This window comes from Anabrus simplex, chromosome 1, assembly GCF_040414725.1.
Source record: "Anabrus simplex isolate iqAnaSimp1 chromosome 1, ASM4041472v1, whole genome shotgun sequence".
Classification (NCBI taxonomy): Eukaryota; Metazoa; Arthropoda; class Insecta; order Orthoptera; family Tettigoniidae; genus Anabrus; species Anabrus simplex.
In genome coordinates, this window is record NC_090265.1 from 1,299,779,043 (window position 1) to 1,299,797,273 (window position 18,231).

Sequence of the window (18,231 nt, forward strand, 5' to 3'; positions counted from 1 at the left end):
CAGTTACATTGTCCTCGTTGCCTTACAACGTTCCAGCAAGTGATATTCGCCTCAGCTGAGACATATGGTTATGTCCCATTGGGAGATGGAGTGGCCAGGCCACTCCACTTCCAAATAAGCTGAGAGCGGTAAAAGGTACAACGAAGGTATGGAGGACTTCCCTTCGGGCTTCTCGGAGGGAAGCAGTGGTGTTGTGTCGTCTTCGGATCGGCCACGGTATAATAACGCGCACCTATTTATTGAAAGGAGAACCCCCTCCGGTGTGTACTTTGGGCGATCTTCTTACCGTGGTACACATCGTTACGGAGTGCTTGGACTTGGTCGGTCGGCGCCGTACTTCAAAACTCCCGTGTACCACCTCCCTCATCCTGCGCGATGACGAGCAATCAGCAGACCTCGTCATCCGTTTTATGAGGGATAGTGGATTTTTATCGTGTGTAATATTGTCCTTTGTCTTAGTATATTTCTGTTAACTGCGCTTTTAACCCATTGACTGTATTTTAGTTCGTGTTTTAATGTGTTATTTTAACTTCTAACTTGAATTCTATACTGTATGTGTTATATCTGCACATCCAGGCAATGCCTTATTTCATTGTCACCTGTATTTTCTATAATTTTATTAGAAAATAAGGCATTACGAATTAGATCCACTGACTGCTTTAATCCCATAATCATTTTCCATCACCATTTCTTTTAAACTACTGTCTGTGGATACAGTTTAAAATTTTAATTATCATCTCATGTCGTCCATCTCGTACCTTTAGGGGCCGATGACCTTAGATGTTAGGCCCCTTTAAACAACAAGCAACATCACCATCGTCATCATCATCATCATCATCATCATGTGTTACAACTGCCTACAGCTGAATCACTCAGCTACTGCTTGCACCAATGAAATCCCCTGTAACAGGTGTAGTAATCATCACCGTCAAACTGCTTGCTCAGTTCCCGAGAACAAGCGCAGTGCGCAAACATGCAGTCTCATATCCTGGATGCCCCTTCCTCAAAAAGCAATCAAAACTCACTACGTCGGAAACAAACACCTGCAACGCACTCAACTACCAGCTGATCACCTTCCGTCTCTCTTCCTCCCCGCACAACCCATCTCAAACAACCACACCCCTCAGTCTCACACATCAATTGTTGTTTGTTTGTCCAACCCTTGTCCCGTTTCCCTACGGGGTCGGGTATGAGGTGAGATGAATTTGTCGTGGCGGTTTTTTTATGACCGGATGCCCTTCCTGACGTCAACCTCATCAGAGGAGTTAATGAGAGATGAAATGAATGACGTGATATATGATAGTAGGGAGAGGGTGAAACCCGGTGCCGGCACATAGCCTACTCCTGTCGAATAGCACCAAGGGGTCTGCTCAAGGCTTAACGTCCCCATCCGACGGACGAATCACCATCAACAGCGTCATATGCCCTCACTCCATATGAGCATTGCGGAGAGGTTTGGAATTTAATCCAGGCTTTTGGCACGCAATCTAGTGATTAGAAATTGTATACCACCACCTCCCCTACCCTGCCGGCCAACATTCTGATGGTGAAAATTTTTTCGACCAACGGGACTCGAACCGGCTAACCTCGGTGTTAGACCGTTTCAGACTTCAGCGCCTTAACGATCATGGCCACCAGGCGGGCTAAAGTCACACATCAATTGATCTCCCGAAATGTCTTCTATCCTCCCTAACCAGCACTCACTAACCCAATATACCCCGCCAATTCCAAGCCACGCCCTACCCCCCAACCTTCCCATTAATACTACATGCCCATGTCAATGCCACAGTAAGCTCCTCGTAACCCTCAAATGCGGGGCCCGTCTCATACTTTCCGCCGGTTCATGTCACGCCTTATACTTTGCCGCCACCAACTTTCAATTACTCCGCCTTCTTCAGAATACATCTACCCTTCCTGAAATACTGGAAATAGGGCTAACGCGTCGCAAATGACGTTTAAAACGTCACAACAATGCTGCCAGCCATCAAAAGCCCTAAATATGCAATCGTACCAACCAGTCGTCATAGGACATAGGACCTAACGTTCGGTGTCCAACCTTTCATTATCCACTTTCACTATTACCTCCGCACTTCCGCACGAAGAGGGGCACACAAGGGAGTCGCATACTCGAGTTCAGTTCACTTCAGTTCAGCGTGCTCGGAGTATCGTGGAGGCATATGTGATCCTAATGTGGAGCTCATTTAATACAAATGTTGACAGTTGCGTTTACTTTCTCCGCTAATTCTGAAATCAAAGTAGTGAAAGTTTTCAAACTTGTCATCTCGTGTTGGTGTGTCTTCTTAATTCGTTCCCTATAATTCCGGGTTTCGGCACGTCGTGGATGAATACACGCGTTTTACTTCATACAAGGAGAAAAATAGTAAGGTGGAAGAACCTACAAGGAGAATCCATATAAAGAGAAAATAAAATTACATCGTTAATCCTTCACAGGCCTAGAGTAAAACGGAACATCGAAATTGATGAGCAAACAACCAGATGGCGTCAAATTAAAATGCCTGCACGCGCTAGCTGATGCCATATGATTTTTTTACTGATCCACCGAGACAGTTACCTTTGGGGGTACTATTTGCGGATACGACCAGCCTTCGGGCTGCTGAAAACTTTACAAGCATCCATCAATATTATTTCAATGTATAAGATGCTGCTAGAGGGGGTTCAAATGGCTCTTTTTTAGGAACTACCTTATTTCTGTGATGAAGCAACGCTTCTCCTATATAGATCTTGATTTGCATATTTTATTCCCTCTCTGAATGTTGTTCAATTTCCTTGTGAATGGTAAAGATATTTACATTTGGTCACATTTGATTCTTTCACTAGCAGTCGAACTTGGAATTTCTCGGAAGTAAAATGAACCTAATATATTATCCTCTCCCAAGTCCATCACAATAAACCTCTGTATCGTGGTAGATAAGCCTGTGTTTTAGTAATTGATAAGTGGGGTGAATTGGTTCTTGTAAGGGAAGTTGAATGTTTAATGTTGCAATGTAATGTAGAGAGTTGCTGTTGACTTCTTGCTTCTTCTTGTCTATTTTAGCAGCAACAGCAGCAGGGATTGCAGCAACTACTGGTAAGCATGCCTCTTTCCTCTCTGCATGCCCTTTTTGCCTTTTAGTTTGGTTTCAGTTGGTCATTATAATCTTGACAAAGTATAGTTACCTGTCATAAGTTTTATTAAGAATAGTCAGTTCAGAGTGTGTATGCATGTTCTCTTTTTCTTATTTGATACATTTTGCCTGGTGGTCTGTTCAGACTCATCAAGAGAGTATGTGAACCCGAAATGTACACTTTTGGGAGTAAAGAATAAAGCATAATCCTCCCCTCCTCCCATGGTCTTCCTTTGACTATAGCTCATTCCATCTTAAGAAAACAGCATTGATCTTATGACAGCAGGGTAGCCACATCGAACGGCTCTGCTTAACACCATCACGGGAAGACGGCGGCACATATATTTGTGAAATTCACTATTTAAGTTCAAGACAAAAAGCGGAAGAAACGAAGCTACAAATTATTTTTATGAACTAAAGCGGACGAGGGGTACAGGGGCTGTTTTTAGTTTGTACATAATCAGAGTTAAACTATGGCTCATATAAAACCTCAGCATTGAAGTGTAAGGCAAATTGGGGGAGAAAATAGATAAATAATTTTTATGGGCTCGAGGGGTGAGGGATGCATTTAATTGAACTTAATAAATTCCTCCAGGCAATGAAGGCTAGAAAACCGACGCAACAAATAAATTTTAAAAATTCGCGGGCAAGGATGCCTCATCTTTTTTATCTGTCTTTCACAATACATTACAAAGTACTGAACCCTTGGCTTACCATTCCATCGTTGGTCGGCCTCAGCTGCTACAGCAGAGCAATATTGAACTCTTAAATCTTGGGGTCGTTGCGGGAATGTTTCGGTCACGATCTTAACCAAACGATGGGGTTCAGAAGAGAGCCTAACTACTTGAAATGAGGAGCAAATATGTGCTTACTAACTTTTATTAAATTCTTAATGGCACAAAAAATTATATAAAAAAATTATTAATTATTAAATGTTTCAAACGCAGTCACATTGCATAGCGTTAATTCATTTATTATAATATCGAAGAATTTTCTTCGGAGAAAATAGGAATCTCATAAATTAGTGGACGGCGAAACTGAAAAAAAAGTGAAAGGAAAACCTGAAAAATCGGGCACCTATTAATCCAAACGATAACTGAGAATTAATCCACACGATCCGTGGAAAATCTGACCTTCAGCAAGTAGAGCGCCTGATTTACTCTTAATTAAGGTTATCCACCAGTCAAATACCCTTTCGGATACGGAACACCCGCCGAATGGACCCTTAATCGAACCAAATTGACTATCAGTTGCTTTGGATAGGTTGCGAAATATTATTGGAAAGCATGGTGTTCACTACGAGTTGACAGCAGCATTCACAATTGAAACAAAATTACACCATGTATTTGTCATTTCATGACACCCTTAAGTTATAAAATAATTCCGATGCTAAACGTTCATCACCCCAAACAGCTGTTCAGAAGGAACCAACAACAACACGATCCGCGAGGATCTTACGTTACGTCGTTCTGAAGGAACAAAACTGCGAAATACAGGAAACACTTATTCATTTAGAAGAAATGCCGAGCACTGAAGTTAATTAAAAAGTGGTAAATCACTTGAAAAATATTATTATCAAACCGATTTTCAGGTTATAAATGGTTACGTTACGCTTATTAAAATTACGAGTCCACATGGTAAAATTAAACAAAATTACAGAATTCTTTCCTACTTAACAATGACTACCATCACAGATCCATCTACTTATTGTTTGTCCCAACACACTACCTACAAAGTTATCAATTGATCGAACTCAACTACGTATAAAAATGAAAGAACGACAAAGATTGAAAATAAAATATATTACCGGCTGACGAATCGAATCCGCATTCGTAACTCAAGTCTCACACACGTACGCTGAGTGTCAGCACGCATGCTGCCAAAGCAAAAACGGACGTCAGAACGACAAAACAATTAGGTCCGTAAAATAAAATAAAATACTGAAGTTCATTAAACTCAAATACGCATGGCAAACTGCAGTAAATATTCAATCACCGCTAGCTCAGTATCCAATATTGGACAAACCTCATATGCCAATAGTGGTTCCATAATCTTAGGTAAACACCTTCCAGCTGTTGAGGACTGCACACAAGCTTGGCCTCGTTATTACCGAGCTAACCCTCTTGACATTGCGTATACTACTGCAGACATTACCTTCGATCAGGTCACTTCGCAAAAACATCTAATCTAAGACTTGAGCATGTACAGCTGACATCCCAGACCTATCGTCGGGCCTACTTAACGTCTGTACACCCTAACACTAACCTCTATGTGCACATACCTTCCTAATTCTATCGTTCAGCGTGAACTAGGACGTCTCATCATCAGTATACTCCTAGGATAACATGTGACGTCCTAAATCTATTGTCGAGCGGAAACTGGGTCGTATACGCTTCCCCTAACATATCAGACGAAATCGTAATTTCAAACAAACTCTGATATTTACAGCTGTAAATCTGGTCGAAACTAATAACACACAACGAAACGACTCTTGCCACAGAATGAACGTAAGTCGGAAAATGCAATAAGTACCTATTTTGTTACTAAAACGTGAAATTGAAAATAAATATCGCGTGGCGAACAATCCACAACTCAAACACGATCTCAGCATGCGCGATGAAGTTTAGGAAAGAATAATATTGACTTCCAACACCCGTATGACACTACTTGACTATCGCCCAACAATAATCATCACCATCGCAAAAATCCATACAGCAGTTTTAGGATGAAGCCCTCAAATCGCCTACCGTCATTTTTCCAAATATTCATATCGATGACTATCCAGTGAAACGAAATTCAATAAATGTACACAGCCAAACATATTACTTTAAAAATGTCCAATATCTCATCCCATAATGTTTCCGATTTAACGATAAATTACCGCCTTGTAATTTATGGACTTTACTGATTGGAAACTTGTCATTACAGTCAAATAACACCAACCGTGTATTCAAAATGCTCTTCTGTCCTCGAGGTCATATTATTCTTTCGTTATACTGACTTTACGTAACTAGTCACTTGATTTTTACTACCAAGATTTGCAATCTTCACCAGAATCGTTTTTCACTTGGGGTCTTACTTGAAATTGACTGTGCCTCACACAATAATTATCTCGAACCAACCTTCTCCGGGTCTTAGCTTTCGAATTGTTAGCGGAATACACTACAGCCTGCCACATAAATCACATTTAATATACAGCCTGTCTCAAAAATTCTTCCTCGGCAAATATAGACTGTCTCAAAAATTCATTCTCATCGCCTTCTCATGGCGGTATTATATAAAATCCAGGCTCCCTTTGCCTTCAACATTTCTACAACTCTTATCTCCACATACAGTATATAAATTCTTCGCTCTCAATCCATTTCTTATATTTCAAGACCTTTTCAAACCTCAATCCTCTCGTGACAAACAACTTTTATAAAAATGTACCTTTTTTTAATTTTACTGTTACTACAACTTTCGGACCCCGAGCATACAACAACACACCGTGATTTTCCATATCATCGACATATACGATGTCACAAAATTTTACTTCCCATGAATAAAACATAACTTTATCGGATTTCACAGGAATTTTCTAGACACCTGCAAACCTTGTGGAACCTACTTGTTAAATCCACTTTTAACATAGGAAAATTTTAACCCGCGGTAGACATTATTATTATTATTATTATTATTATTATTATTATTATTATTATTTCGACAAAACGTTTCTGAATTCAAACGATATTCGAAATTAAGACATTCGGCACGACTACGTTTTCATTATCACCTTCCTAATTTTCCTCACTTCGGACAATATCTCAAAAAATATTAACACAATATTTAAACGTCGCATTTTATAGTTTCTTGATGTGAATTTTACAACACTAAAGATTTTCACATGCTGACCAGAAATATAATACTTTCGCCTGATCATCACAAAATATCAACCCAACACACGCAATAAAAAATGGTAGGGACAAACAATAATCTAACTACAACATTGATACAAAATATTCACAGACCTGCGATCGTAGTCATCGTCCTGAATTCTGGCTGCATCAGCTAGCAAACCTCGTTTATTTTAGCCTCCCATGGCTATCTGGGATTTCTTATTATATTTACACAGGTAGCTTAAATCATCGTAGAATTATGGGTTCAGTACAGTATAATATCCCTTAATCACGAGGAATTACAGGTGTCTCAGAGGGGGTGTGTTTACTCCTTGTAGGTCCATAAGAGCAATACTGTTTTCTTAACGTGGAATATCCGACTCCATGGCTAAATGGTTAGCGTGCTGGCCTTTGGTCACATGGGGCCCGGGTTCGATTCCCGGCAGGGTCGGGAATTTTAACCATCAGTGGTTAATTTCTCTGGCATGGGGGCTGGGTGTATGTGTCGTCTTCATTATCATTCCATCCTCATCACGACGCGTAGGTCGCCTACGGGAGTCAAATCGAAAGACCTGCACCTGGCGAGCTGAACATGTCCTCGGACACTCCCGGCACTAAAAGCCATACGCAATTTCATTTCAACGTGGAATGAGCTATAGTCACAAGTCTCTGGTGTTGGTGGTGCCTACTTTACAAATTTTGAGGAAAAGTGTTTGTATCCTATTGAGATCTCATGGACGATGCTTCTAAGTTTGCTATGAGAATGTATATTTTTCGACATTTACTTCTGAATTGGTGATTCATTGAACACCATATGGAGATCCGACTTTATAATAGGTGCTGCTTAACGTAAATTGCACTAGTTTCAGTGTCGGTCAAGACAGTTTTGAACGGGCAACTGTATTCTTTAAATTGGCGTGAATTATGTGCAGTTCTGTGGTGAGAAAATTCAGCTAGGAGGAAGTGATATGTATAAAAGGAAGTAGAAAACAAACGTGGATAATGTTACGATAGTATACAACTTGTTCCGTAATAATGCTCCATATAATACACTGACACTTATGCAATGTATAACGATGATAGTTAATGTCGTAGTAAAGCTTTGGATATGATATATACTTTTATGAAATGTCACGAAATGTAATAAATGACGAAAGTCATGGGATAGGTAGGCTACCTACTATTGCATGGAACCGTTTCTGCTATGGGGAAGTGCAAGCGCTTCCTAGAAGAGTTAAGGAAATTTTCGGCAAAAGCGTCATCATACGCATACCTACAAAACAATTTAAATGAGACGAATTAAGGGCATTAAAAGTAATAAACTTCATTGTTAGGTTCCGTATTGAGTTGAGACTATGCTTAAAGTAAATACAAAATTTTAATATTCCACCTTCTCAATACTAAAAAATCATGTGATGTTTTTACAAAAACATTACAATGACATTAAAATGGTACTAGTTTCGGTCCACTGTGGACCATCATCAGCCTAGCCAAATTAAAACAGTAAAAGACATAGTGATAAAAAATAGTATGGAGAAATGAGAGGATCTAAAAGGATGGGATGGTGGTGGAATGACAGATAAAAGTGAAAAAACCGTATTTGCAAATAATGATAAAAGTAGCAGAAGTGTTCACAATGACAAGTAAAATCTTGTGAAGTCACGTAAAAACCCTTGATGAGATAGTCAGGTTGGCAGTTGCTCCTCTGTTGCACGATTGACATATATAACTACGTATATGCTTCTAGAAAGTTGTAGATGTGAGTTCCACTTTTGCGTAGAGGGAAGAATTGTCCAATGAGACTAGCACCAGATTAAAATTGACAAAGTTGAACCTGTTCTATGGTGGAATTAAAGGCTTTCTGTGTTGAACAGAAGTCTCAGTTCAATCGGGACCCCAATGAACCTGGGGAGAGAAGATAGTATTAACGCGGTAATCGGATAGAGAAGAAGCGAGGCACCGGAAAATATAAACGATGACTCACCTTGCGCTGCGTGGAACAAACTTGCTGGATTGAATGCAACTTACGGAGTGAGCGTAGCGCGGAGTAGATCAGCAGAAAAGGGGTAGGTGAATACGGAGGAGAGGAATGACGTAAGTAGTGGAGGGTGGGAGGGATGGGAAGGTTCAAGGCGGGGGTTTTGTAAAAACATCACATGATTTTTTAGTATTGAGAAGGTGGAATATTAAAATTTTGTATTTACTTTAAGCGAATTAAGGGCGTCCGTTTGTTCATCAGTTTTGCCAGGCTGAGTGGCTTTAGACGTTTGAGGCGCTGGCCTTCTGACCCCAACTTGGCAGGTTCGATCCGAGCTTAGTCCGGTGATATTTGAAGGTGCTCATATACGTCAGCCTCGTGCCGATTTAATGGCACATGAAAGTACTCCTGCGGGACAAAATTCCGGCGCCATGTTAGTGAGACGTAAGACAATAATATTATTAGCCTATTTATCAATTTGTTATCCGAAATTTCGACTTTCTTTTAGTGTTATAATCGATGAATGGTATTTTCTTATCGTGGCTAAGCAAACAATTACGAGTACTTCTGAATGCTAAATTTACTTAGTGTCATAGAAGCATTTGAGATAACTTTGTAACATGGTACACAATGCTTATGGAGGGGGAGGGTGCATTTCTTCATCGTCACAAAACATAACTACCAACCTCAACACATTATATTTATGTTGGCGTCGTTCTATTTAGTGATAACCACCGAAGTGGTGACATTTCCTTCAGAGAACGAAGCTCGTGCATGAGAATTTGATTCCTCATCACTCTCAGAATTGCATGTTTCATGAAAATGTATGTTTCTTTTCCTTGATGTACTGTTTAAATGCTTCATGTTAACATTTTTGGTGTATCGCTATGAAGAATTTTGAACATATGAGTGTCTGATTACGTATACTGTCTGTTGTTGTGATATCTGAACTGATATGTGTGGATTTTTACATAACTGCGGACAGGACTTGTAGGAAAGCAATCGTGACATATTTAGGATGTTAGATACCATCCTGAAATCGTGTGCTATACTACGAAAAACCACTACTCTTCTCATTTCCAGAGGCTGTGTATATCCCCTTCCCGACTCCTCAAATAAGTCTTAGATTCATGGCAGAACCGAGGATTGAACTGGGGTTATTTGATTGCCAAGCTACAATGCTTCTAAACCACAGGCGGAGACATGTTTCATTACATGTCATTTCATTGTCTCTAACTGTGTGTACATTTCTTGTGTGCCGAGTGTGTTGAGGTGTGCGCCCCTGGAAATCGAAAAAAAGTCCTGTCGTGATACTTTTGTTTGCGACGGATTATGGAAGAGATCTGTAACTCTTTTAGAATTGATTTCTACGTGTCTAGCTATTTCCTTATTGCGACGTTGCGTTGTATCTGTAGATGAAGGAATTAAATATAGCTGCTTGAGATTTTTTTAAACACCGAACATAGCTTTAATCTAGATTGACCGGGCGAGTTGGCCGTGCGGTTAGGAGTGCGCAGCTGTGAGCTCGCATCCACGAGATAGTGGGTTCGAACCCCACTGTCGGCAGCCCTGAAGATGTTTTCCGGGGTTTCATTTTCACACGAGGCAAATGCTGGGGCTGTACCTTAAGTAAGGCCACGGCCGCTTCCTTCCCATTCCTAGACCTTTCCTGTCCCATCGTCGCCATAAGACCTATCTGTGTCGGTACGACGTAAAGCAACTAGAAAAAAACTAGATTGCGTTTTGTCAGAGGACGTACTTGGTAAGAAAGGACACACGGACATGGTTACCAACAGCCGTTCAGCGCATGTGTGAACTGTGTCATGATCATAGCAAACCGTTGTTAAGTATAACTTCAAAGTGTGAAATATAAGCTTATTTATAGTGGTTTATCTGTTTGTGCATTTTAAATACTGTCCGGGCAAATAATAATAGTATGTTAGAATAGAATACTAACAGTAATAATAATTATAAACACACTGTAAGTACATATACAGTATTAATAGAACAATAAGGTCCGAGCTTAATCCCTTCGTAGTGGTGGTGAATTCACTCCTGGACGAACATTTCAGTTTTTAAATATAATGTTAATAATTAAAAGTTAAATTAATTAATGAATTTTAAATTTTTATAATTACCTAATACAATTCCATTTTATCAAACTCAATAAAGGACATGCACATCTGCAGGGCTGGTGTAGCTGAAGTTCTATTTTTCTACTGCGGACATACGCCCCTCTTCTACTTCTATTCAACTTTCGAGACAAGGATCGCAGAATACCGCAAGTCAGTTCAATAAATAATCTGTACATGCACAGTGATGGGTACGTTAGTGATTCTTCCTCAATCGTCGAAAGGAATGCGTATCAATTATGACCCATCCTCAAGTCTTCCCGAACAAAGTGTCGAACGTGAGATTAAGTATTAAAAAAAAAAGAGAGTATAAGTACAGTTTGTTGAATATTTTGTGAAATGCATTTAAAAATTATATTGAAGATATAAAAAAAGCGGAGTGTCAATTTCGGTACCTTACAGTAAATTTAGAGAAGCTACCAAGCACAGTAAAACTGGAAAAGTGCGCCGAGACAGAGAAACATCCAGAAGCCAATGTGTTTGAAAATTGTAGATTACAGGGATTAAACCCTCCAGTTCGTGCGCAGATAATTAAATAAAATGAAACCGAAAAGGAGGTGGATCGGCAAGCTTTGTCTTATTCAATTCTTTACGACGCACCGACACAAATAAGTCTTATGGCGACGATGCGATAGGAAAGGTCTAGGGCGGGAAGGAAGCGACCATGGCCATATTATGAGGTACAGCCCCAACATTTGCTGGTGTGAAGATGGAAAACCACGGAAAACCATCTTCTGGACTGCCGACAGTGGGGTTCGAACCCGCTGTCTTCCGCATGCAAGCTGACAGCTACGTGACTTTAAAATGTTGACACTTTTATTGCACACTTGCGTTCTGTTGGGTTTGTTGTAGCCTGCAAGTCCGAAAATGCCGGTATATCTTCTGATGTTACTCATTTTATGTTAAAGACTGATATTGGCTATGACGCTCCAAGGACACTCGCTGAATGTGCATTCCCCTCTCCACTACCGGCGTAGAAAAGTCGGTCAGCGCCATGAACATGGTGACGATAACATTAAGAAATAACATGGATCAGGATATCAACGGTTGGGGGGACGAGGAACCCACAGGAAGTTTTATCGACGATATAATTCACAAATATGCAGTAAAAGAGTCTGGATCTATTACTTTGCTATAAATGTAAATTATTGCATGCTTATAATATTTTAATATTCTCGTTCTTAAAATTAGAGTTAGTTTTGCCTAATTAACTTAATATAATATACTATCTGCAGTACCCGTCGTTGACGGTACAATTATTTAGCATGTGCATGAGAAAATTGTTGTCCATTCCTCGTATTTTTCCTCAGGTTCTGAGGCACATACGTGGGCACGCCTCTCCCTGTCAGTGGCTTGTCGTGACGTACTCGTTTGTTTGTTCTGTGAGCCCTTTACAGTTTCATTCTTTTTGCATTATTGCTGATCCTGATTTCCTCTCTTCCGTCCGGTATAAAAGAAAGCTAAGTATCGGATTAACATTCAAGAAATACTGACAGGTGTACAAAGCCTTTAAAACGTTGCCCGAACGATTTCTTAGCAATCCTCTTTACATTCTATAGAGTTAGTTAGCGGCTCTTGGACTTGACCTTACACATAACTGCCACTAGTATTCCCCTCGTTTTTTCACTGAAACGGAGAAAGTTATAGAACAAAAATTCGCCATGAGCTATTTTGATGTAAAATTAACCGTAAGTATATCGAGTTATGTGCTTTGGGCCCCTTCTGAAACACCCCTTCCTGGTGAAAATTTTTGGGAAAATTGTAGTTAAGACCCTACTGGACCTTATTCTATAATGAAATACCAAATTTCATTTAAATCCACCCATCCATTTTCCCGTGAGGCTGTAACAGACACAGGCAAATATCAAAACCTCGGCATCGGTCATTATAATGACGCCAGTATTCTTGTCAAAGTACAGTCTACCATATGCCGTATGGAATGCCATATGCTGTCATATGAAATGCTTGATGAAACACGCCACAATTTCTCACTTTTCACGAACGTTCTAACAGCGCGAAGTTCCAGAACTGGGAAAGTGTCGGACCCCTTCCATTTTTCCCTCTGATTAATGTTATATAGAGGATGGTTGCCTAGTTGTACTTCCTCTTAAAACAATCATCACCACCACCACCACTGTTCTGCTATTTTCCGTTAAGTGCCTGCACTCTTCATTCCCATCAGCGCATCAGAGCAGGGATCGAATAGCTGGAATACTACGATGAACTAGTGTGTCACGTACCAGTAGTTACCAGAACATGTATGAACCAGAGGAATGGCATGCTAAAAAAGAAAAGTTATCTAACTCCCCAGCTACTTCCAGACAATATTCAGGTTGGCTACAGGTTGGCAATCCTACTCGGGACGCTTCAGCAATCCCATCTGTCGGAAATGAGTGGCAGCAGAAGAGAGAAAGCACGTTCTAACAATCAATAGTCAATGTAATACCTTTGTTGATCAATTTTGTGGACTTGTGATACTGTAGGGCTTCACATTTAGTTTTTCTCCGACTCTGTGATATTAGGGCACCCATTGTTAAGAGATCCCTTCTTCCTCCTTTCATGATTTCGTCTTGTCTTATTCTTCAAGCGATGGTTCCTTCACCATGCTTTCCTCATTTTTATAATCATCTTTACAATTTTCATTGTCGATATGGTTGATGACAACGTGATTTTTCACCTTAAGACATTCACTACACCGCCACCATCGCCAGTTAACACAGTTGAACGATACTTCCATGTTAGCGATGCTCGGCTTTGAAATAGATTATGCAACAAAAGTCTAAATTCATTAATATTGTAATCATAGTCCGTACGGTAACACTGTACGAGACATAAATGATCGGAAATTGTAAAACTTTCGTTATGCATTAAACGATAAGACCACTAACATATATTTAAAATAAAATAAAATTTAGCCCTTCGTGGCTCATTTTCTTACTTTCGCTGGATGCTCATCCTAACACCACGTGATTTTTCAGGTAAAATTCCGCCCTAGGATCCACTGGTATTCAAACCTCAACTGTCTGGATAGAAAACCAACAGCTATGCCACTACACTAACCATGCACGTACACTCACCCTTATAATATTGTAATTGATTCGGACTAATCTGGCTGTCTGTGATCTTGGAGAACCTGTCATTGTTTGGGCACACATGGGGTGGTTGTCTACTGACCCCATTATCACTTTTGCTAGAGGAAAGCGAATTTTTTGCAAGCCTATAGGTTTACATAATACAATAATACTTTATTCCCCATTTTCACGCCAGGGGAATGCCGGGGTTGTACCTTATTAAGGCCACGGCCGCTTCCTTCCACTTCCTAGACCTTTCCTATCACATCGTCGCCATAAGACATATCTGTGTCGGTGCGACGTAAAGCAAAAAAATGTACTTTATTAAAATGTTTCCCTAAAGAAGTTGAATGATCATACAACTGGAAATATCCTCTCATGGTTCGAGTAGTTTAAACAACTATAACCCATTCATACTCAGTGGCTGTTAATAATAATAATCATGTAAGGCAACAAGGCCGAGATGGTTCCAGGAATGCGAAAAAGATCTGAGGCAGAATGGTATTTCAGACCAAGAAATTCCTGACAAGAACGCATCAGAAGGTTGGTGAACAACTATCAAGGTTTCAGAATGGCATACATTTCCAGAAGACGGAGAGGACCTTTGTCTGAAGAGCATAAAAAGGCACTCGTCACTGGGCTCAGAAGATACTGGCAGGAAGTCAAAGTCGGAACAAGAACAAGACCTAGAGACTAAAATAGAGGCTCAACTCGATGTATTAACATAATAATAATAATAATAATAATAATAATAATAATAATAATAATAATAATAATAATAATAATAATAATCCCGAGGTGGTGCAGCTATTTTCAGGCACCCCCCCCCAGTGGATGTGAGCTGCATGCACCATTTCAACCACATAGCAGCCCTCCTGCCATTCTTAAATTTCTGGCAGTACCGGGAATCGAACCCGGGCCCTCTAGGACGGCAGCTAATAACACTAACTGTTACGCTACGGAGGTGGACATAATATTATAATTATAATGATTATATTATTATTATTATTATTATTATTATTATTATTCATCTAACCTGAACAAACAGAACGTAATACTGTACATCCATCACAAAATACAGACTTGATAAACATATTATTTACAAGAACTTGGCTAAATTTGGTCTACAGAACTTCAGACTGTTTTATAGGCCTATATTATAGGACATCATTTGTGGGCTGTCACAATGACAAAGAGTACCATAACCAATAGATATTGTTTAACGTTTTTAAAGTGTTAAATGAAAACATGGTAGCTTCAAGGTGGTTGTTAAAGTCTCTAGATGTGGTTTCTGAAGTTGGGCAGTTCGTTACGTGAGGTACGAACTGTTCTTCATTGCACACATATACGAAGTCCTCGCAGAAACCCCACTTGAACAAATTTGTATTTGTCCTTGCCACGCCGGGTTGGAGGCAATTTAAAGTCTTACACGTATCCCACTCTTGATCGGAACCAGGAGGCAGATTTTCAGTAGGTTTGATCTTTGTCACCAGGTGCTGGCATCTCGCAGACCACTTTATGATTCTAGCTGACGCTGGGTTGTACTAATTGGTGGTGTGGTTGCCAAGAGGCTTTTTCTAGATCTTAATCTCCTTCTTGGCAACCGATGTCCATGCAGTGGGTGACGCATACCTCAAATTATTCTACCAGCTTCCACTTCAGCTGCAACTCCTCTTATCGATAGAGGAGTTATACCGTACAAATGTACAGTTCGTCCTCTGGTGTTGGTTTTAAACATCCAGCGATGATCCAGCATGTTTCATGTAATTAGATGTCAACGGAGCATGCACGGAGCGGCACCAAACTGCAGTTGCATATTCTCTTGCTGAGAAACACATTGCAAGAGCACATGTTCTCCATTTGGATCAATTACGTTGCGAAGGAGGTTGTTGCGAGCTGTGCCTTTTTGCTTACGAGCAAACATTCTCATGGAGCAGATAAAATCGTTGTTTAATTCTGCTATAGTAAATATACACATTCCGGTTTTTTGTCCCAATTTCATCATGAGAAAATAGCCTCTGTGGCTCAGGTGGCAGCGCGTCGACCTCTCACCGCTGGGTTCCGTGGTTCAAATCCCGGCCACTCCATGTGAGATTTGTGCTGGACAAAGCGGAGGCGGGACAATTTTTTCTCCGGGTACTCCGGTTTTTTGTCATATTTCATTCCAGTATCATTTCATTTCATCTGTTAGTTATTAATCATTGCCCAAGAGGAGTGCGACAGGCCTCGGCAGTCGGCACAATTCCTATCCTCGCCGCAAGATGGGGACTTATTTCATTGCATCCCGGACCTGGCCAGTGACTGGAAAACAGGCTGTATGTTTCCATTTTCATACATCATGAGAAAACACGATGTAGGTTTCCATTTTCATACATCATGAGAAAACACGATGTTTCTTATGTTGCGGATAAGTATGTATCGCAGGAAACAACGTTATGTGACGCCCTAATAGCGCTGCATTTGCGTACAGTATATGTTTGGTGAACAAATATAATATTAAATAATTATAACGTTGCAAAAATACTTGCAGTCAAGTGTGAAGAGGAGGGATATGAACTTTCATATTATTTCAAAAAAGGAAAAAGAAAAAGATATGCAAGCAACTAAAGAACTGAGATTCTAAAAAATTATGTGACGTACCGAAAGTGGCATAACTCTAGATATTGACTTTTCAGAGGACAAACTATCAACAACTGAAACGTGTCCGAAGAGGAATCCAGTAACTCAGAGCAGCTAGGCTCTTTGTATACTCCATATCCACCAAAAGAGCACAGAGTCATATCTCTGGAAGGAAAAATTAGTAAATTATTGGCTCCTCCTAGGAACGCCTAAACATCACAGACAAAAGTATAATCATATATCCTGGATATATGTGAAACAGATTTTTACGTGGTCGATAGGGAAACGGCAGTTACATAAAATGAAGGCGCTTGTATATCATGAAAACAGTTCAGAGGCTAAATGAAGAAGGTGAATAAACTTATGTGTACGTTTCAGGATTTCTTACAGAGCAGATCAGTGAATCATATAGTTAAGGTCCGGGACTTACACACACATTTTCAACCATAAGAGCACTAGAATTACAAATTGATGAACATTCCTTCAAAGCAACTTCATCCTTGCTTTATTGGTTTAAGAAGCACTCCAGCATAGTTAACCGTAAAATTACAACATGTGTAACAAAACGCCAAATTCAGGGTAAAAGCAAGCAGAATGTAATAATTCGGGATTTTAAAATTTATCTAGATTAAGAGTGAACATTTCGGATATACAGTGTGAACGAATCTGCTTTTAATAACGAAATGGCAGTGGGAAGAACATAGGAGATGAAATGTTCATCTGATGTACAGGAATTCGAATCCCACTGTCGGCAGCCCTGAAGATGGTTTTATGGCTTCCCGTTTGCGCACCAAGGCGCTGGGGTTGAACCTTCGTTAAGACCACGGCCGCTTCCTTTCCTATGCCATCGTCGCCATAAGACCTATCTGTGTCGGTGCGGCGGTGTGGTACAGTCAAGAGGCGCAACAACTCATTCGTACTTTACTGAATATGGAAAACAAATTCCTAAATTATTTGTGATTCTTTATGAGCCCACAGGAATAAACAATAACGTTAAAGAAAAGGTATTCATGAAAAATTGTAAAATGGAAATCGTGGAAATGATGGCAAAATTCGTATTCAATTAATTTTTAAAAGAGATATTTCTTCCATATTCACGTGCTCGAAACGTGCTTTAAGATTTCTATGGCATCGACTACAACACAGAAAATGTCATACAAATTCTTGAAGGAGCATGACATGACCCTGAAAAATTGACACGATAACACTGCCCAGCCCAACATATCAGGTTCAACCCTTGGAACGATAGTTTTTTTTTTTTTTTTTTTTTTTTTTTTTTTTTTTTTACAAATGTAGGATACATGAAACAATCGACCGATACTCTGCAGCAGTGAAACAACATTCTCAGACTACAATCGTTGGCATATCAACAGTTCCTCTCACCGTGATTTCAGCACGAACATGGATGTTAGGTGATTAGCTGGAAGCACA

General features: G+C 40.0%; 1 protein-coding gene across 2 annotated transcripts in view; it reads left to right on the plus strand.

The window, feature by feature from the left end:
* The window catches only part of gro (groucho), a 628,688-nt gene that overhangs the window by 497,345 nt on the left and 113,112 nt on the right, over positions 1-18,231 (plus strand). For both annotated transcript variants that reach the window (XM_067137706.2, XM_067137707.2), the window contains exon 7: positions 3,056-3,088. In XM_067137706.2, coding sequence (XP_066993807.2) covers positions 3,056-3,088 — 33 coding nt within the window. The remainder of the gene's footprint in view (positions 1-3,055; positions 3,089-18,231) is intronic.